The sequence below is a fragment of the Gavialis gangeticus genome, unplaced genomic scaffold (assembly GCF_001723915.1).
Source record: "Gavialis gangeticus isolate Ggan-Ray unplaced genomic scaffold, GavGan_comp1, whole genome shotgun sequence".
Taxonomy (NCBI): domain Eukaryota; kingdom Metazoa; phylum Chordata; order Crocodylia; family Gavialidae; genus Gavialis; species Gavialis gangeticus.
The window spans coordinates 173,091,768-173,096,427 of NW_017729022.1; the positions used below are offsets into that span (position 1 = coordinate 173,091,768).

General features: G+C 41.7%; 1 protein-coding gene across 1 annotated transcript in view; it reads left to right on the plus strand.

The window, feature by feature from the left end:
- Positions 1-4,660, plus strand: part of DNAH14 (dynein axonemal heavy chain 14) — a 333,831-nt gene that overhangs the window by 73,071 nt on the left and 256,100 nt on the right. The window contains exon 18 of the mRNA XM_019515912.1: positions 192-271. Coding sequence (XP_019371457.1) covers positions 192-271 — 80 coding nt within the window. The remainder of the gene's footprint in view (positions 1-191; positions 272-4,660) is intronic.

The window sequence follows — 4,660 nt, forward strand, 5'->3', positions numbered from 1 at the left end:
ATTTTTTCTATTGCTAACTATTTTGATTATTTTTTTCTGCATATGTAGTAATAGTTTATAGTTGGTAAGCATGCAGTATGAAAGTCAAATTTTGCCTTCATTTTCATCTGATCAGTTCCTTATAAGAACAGTAAAGTGTGTCTAAGAAATGTTTACATGTATTATGCATAATTATATTTTGTGTTTGCTAGGATCATTATGATTTCGGTATGAGAGCCATAAAGACAGTGTTACTGAGGGCTGGAGAGAAGAAAAAAGAGTTAAAAACAGAGTAAGTAAGACCCTGTTTCCATGCTATATAATTAAAAATTAGATCAGTATTCTGGTACCTTATTAAGCAAAACTCATATCAAATTAAGATGTTGAGACAGAAATCTTTATCAAAGATCTTGACTTATATATTGATATCCCAGCCTAATGGATGTTATCATGTCTCATCACAAGATAGAAGCTGAGGAATTAAGGGAATCTCTTTTATTATCCAAAATAAAATAGTGAGGTAAAATGGTTTTTAAAATGTGTGAAACATTCTCATTATTAAATACCTCAGTAGCCATTCCACTGAAGATCCCAATTCTGAAACCTGTAAGGCCAAGATTAAGCTCATATGTTAAAACATTAAGCTGGCATCATGTGTTGCTTATGAGCAATTACAAAGATGCACTAGAACATTTTCATACTGCATGTTGACATAGAAAGCCTAAGTGAAGATGGATTCCTCTGTGTTTCACATACATGGATCATTAATAGTAAAGTTCCAGTGCAATAGGCTGCTAAACACTCTCAGCACATTAATGAACACTTTGGTAGTTTCTAGGAGTGCACAACACTGATAGTTTTGGCCTAATAATGAGATTTTGATGTGTTGCTTCTAAGGAAAGAAAATGAGATACCCAAAACAGTCGTTATCTGATGTGGTTTACTTTTCTTGTTTGTGAATTATGGTGGGGATACAAAGGGTCACGTTTCTTCATGATATAACTTTATTACAGACAACCGGGTCAACCACAAATACATCTCCCCTGAAGTTCTCATGCCTAGGTGGGAATTTCAATGTGGATACATATTCCTATATAAACCATTTTCCAGAGATACACAAAGCTCTTTGATCAAAGGCAGTATTTTTTATCCAAGAGCTCTGTGTATCTTTTTTTCCCCAAACCAACACAGCTATAAAATTGATCCCTGAAACCATTTCCCATACATCTTCTACTATAAATTAAATTGTACGTAAGTATTTTTCCAGAAATGTTCTAGTCTTCCCTCCCTGCTTAAACTACTGCTTTAATTCCTTTGCTTAAACTTTCCAATATTCTCCCACTCCCAACTGCTAATTTCTCAGCTAGTTCAAAACTCTCAGTTATATACCCCCTCTCTCAGCTGCTACTCTTTCTGACTCAAACTTTCAACATCCTGTGCTCCCAACTGCTCTCTTCTATTCCTGTTCAAATCTCTGTTACCACCTCCATGACAGAATGCTCCACCACTCCCTTCTATCTCCATTACTGAAGTTCCCTAAATTTCTGTCATTTAAGTACAGTGACCCAATTGGGTTTGGCTGGCTATATAAGTCTAGCATTTTTAACGTAGTTTCACTAGTAGTAACTATCTATATATGTAAATGTGTTATTATCAAATGTTAAACTTATGAATCATTGTTTATACATTTTGTTTCTATATTACAGATTGTCAGCTTTATGGCAAATAAAACACATATGGAGTTAGAACTGAGTCATTGTTCCAAACAGATGAAATTGGAACAGAAAATGAATAGTTTTATGAATCTGCTATTTGAGTAAAAATACCCATTTTGATATTGCTCCTAAAATGTCCCTTTTTAGCAGATGCATGCCTAGTAATAGTTGGCAGTGTAGATTTCATTGAGCCCCACATTCCATAGGCCTTTATGAATGTTCGTCCCACTTATAGTTCCTTAATTACATTCTCTCTGCTAACTGATGTGATCACAGAACCAATCCTCTTCTTTTTTCAGTGGTAGTATAATAAGTATCAGGGTTATGGTCAAAGGTGGGCATGGAGTGTCCATAGCGTACTGAAGTGCATAGAAAAAAAGGCAGAGTTCCTAACCAGAATCCACTGATGCTCTCTTTTGTAGCTATCCTCTCTTACAGATGCCTGTCCTCTCAAACTACATGGGGTGTGGGGTGCCATGTTTCCCCCACTTCTGCTGTTTTCAACTTCTCCTTTCCACGTTTGAGCAGCATTGCATCCAACTCTCCACTGTGTTGCTGTCATTTATCACCTACCCAGCTCCTCTTCATTCACCTTCCTTACTGAATCTTGACTGTCTCGTATCACAGTCTTCCATGCTCCTCTAACAGCATTACAATTTCCATGTTGATTATTTACGTAACTCCTTAATTGTATATATCCTTTTCTCCTCCCCTCTTCCATTGCTGTTTCATGACCATCAAAAGCAAAAAGGGACTTGAAAAATCAGTGAATCAAATTACTCTTCATCGCTGTAAATTATATTTCCCTGCATAGTGATTCATTAATCTGTGCCTACACCTACATGTGTATCCAGTTTCTTGTTTGCAATGTCATGTTTACCATTAGCAGCAGCCCTTCCTTTAGAAGCGCATCTTGCAAGCGGCCCTCAATACATTTTCAGTTGTGCATCCCTGCACTATACAGATCCAATAAGCCAATGAGACATGCTCTATACAAGAAACCAAAGATCAAGTACTTACCAACCCAGCTCTCACCCTGATACAGCAATCTCCTTCTTTCCTTTCTTTGAAGAGGTAACTGGGTATGAGTGGGAATTTCCTGACATGGGAAAGAACAAGAATAGACACAAACTCATATTTTATAACTATAAGAAACAAAAGATGTCATAGAGACACCAAAGGCAAGTGTCACTGTGGTACAATTAGGAAAGAACATGAGAATTCCATTAAAAGGGGATTTTTCCCCAAGGATACATCCTTCTGAAGTATTTTTCAGTTTCTCAGGAGCAATTAGGAAAATACAATCATAAGAAAATAGAGCTGGAAGGGACCTCACAAGGTCATCTTGTCCAACCCCCTGCTTAAGGCAGGAACATTCCTAACAAAAAACGTCTCAGCCAAGTGTCTGTCTAACCTGCTCTTGAAAATTTCCAAGGATGGAGATTCCACAATTTCTCTGGATGATGTTTCAGTGCTTAACCACCCTCATAGTCAGAAAGTTCCTCCTATTCTCCAACCTAAATATCCTCTGCTGCAACTTGAGTTCATTGCTCCTAGTCCTGTCCCCTGTGGCCACAGAAGCCACAGAGAAAAGCCTATCTTTGTCTTTTCTGTAATTGCCCTTCAGTCTTCTCTTCTCCAGACCAAATAATCCCAGTTCTTTCAGCTTTCGCTTAAAAGTCTTAATTCCCAAGTCTTTAATAATTTTTGTTGCTCTGCACTGGATTCTCTCCTATCTGTCCACATCTTTTTTGAAGTCTGGGGCCCAAAACTGTTTAAACAGGGACTGTGGATTCTTATCTCATTAGCTGTATTAGTTTGTGACCCACTTTATTGCTATGGGTCTGCTGATCATGTGCGTTTCTCTACTAACACTGCTACCTCCCCTCAGTCTCTCTTTTTCCCTCCTCCCTTGTCTTTGTATTCTAATTTCTCACTCCTTTTTATAGTCTGCTTTCTGCACATCCTTTCACAGCATATGAAGAAGTGAACTTGGGTTTGTGAAAGCTTATGCTCTCTATATATCTTATGTAGTTAGTTTATAAAGGTGCATATCTGCCCTGTCTTCTGACTGGTGTCAAACTAGCACAGCCAGCTACCTCTCTGCCCAAAACTGGATACTGTACTCAAGATGAGGCCTCACTGGTGTTGAATAGAGTGGAGGAATCTCTTCCCTTGTTTTGCAAGTAGCACTCCAGTATGCTGTTGGCTTTTTTTGAAACAAGCATCCTGTTGGCTCATATTCAGTTTATGTTCTAGTGTAACCCCCAGACCCTTTTCTGTAGTGCAGCAGCCTAGCCAGTCATTTGTGTAGGTGGCGGAAGGCTGGGGCTAATGGGGTTTAGCGCCCCCCCCACCCCCACAAAAGCAGGGCAGCCGTGGCAGTGCAGAGGACCACAGTGCAGCCTGGGCACAGGCTCTGGGCAGCTGCAACAGGGGAGAAGGGTGTGCACAGACACAGACATGCAGTCACAGCCTGCAGCCAGGAATGCAGCCTGGCAGCGTGTGGAACAGCACCTAATAGGTAAGTCTGTGAAGGGAAGGGAAAGGGGGGACAGATAGAGGCACCCAAGGCGAGGGAGAAGGGGGCAGAGGCAAGGGCTGGGGTGAATGGGGCTTTGGGGTGAGTTGTGGGAAGGTCAAAGCCCTGGGCAGCTCGTCCAGAGGCATGGGGGGCTCCTGCTGCTGCACACACCGCGGGGGAGGCATGGGGGGCATGTGCCCCCTGGATTTGTGCGTGCGGTGGAGCAGAGGTAGGCTGCCGGTGTGGGCTGGGGCTCTGCATCCTGCTGTCATTGCCCTGTGAGCCATGCAACACCACGTGCCTCCCATCTTTGGACAGGTAGGGGAGGTGGCCCAGCCAGTGCATGGCTCCTGGGGCAATGGCAGCAGAGTGCAGAGCCCAGCCCACAGCAGCAGCCTGCCTCCACTCTGCCCTGTGCACAAATCCAGGGGGGCATATGCCC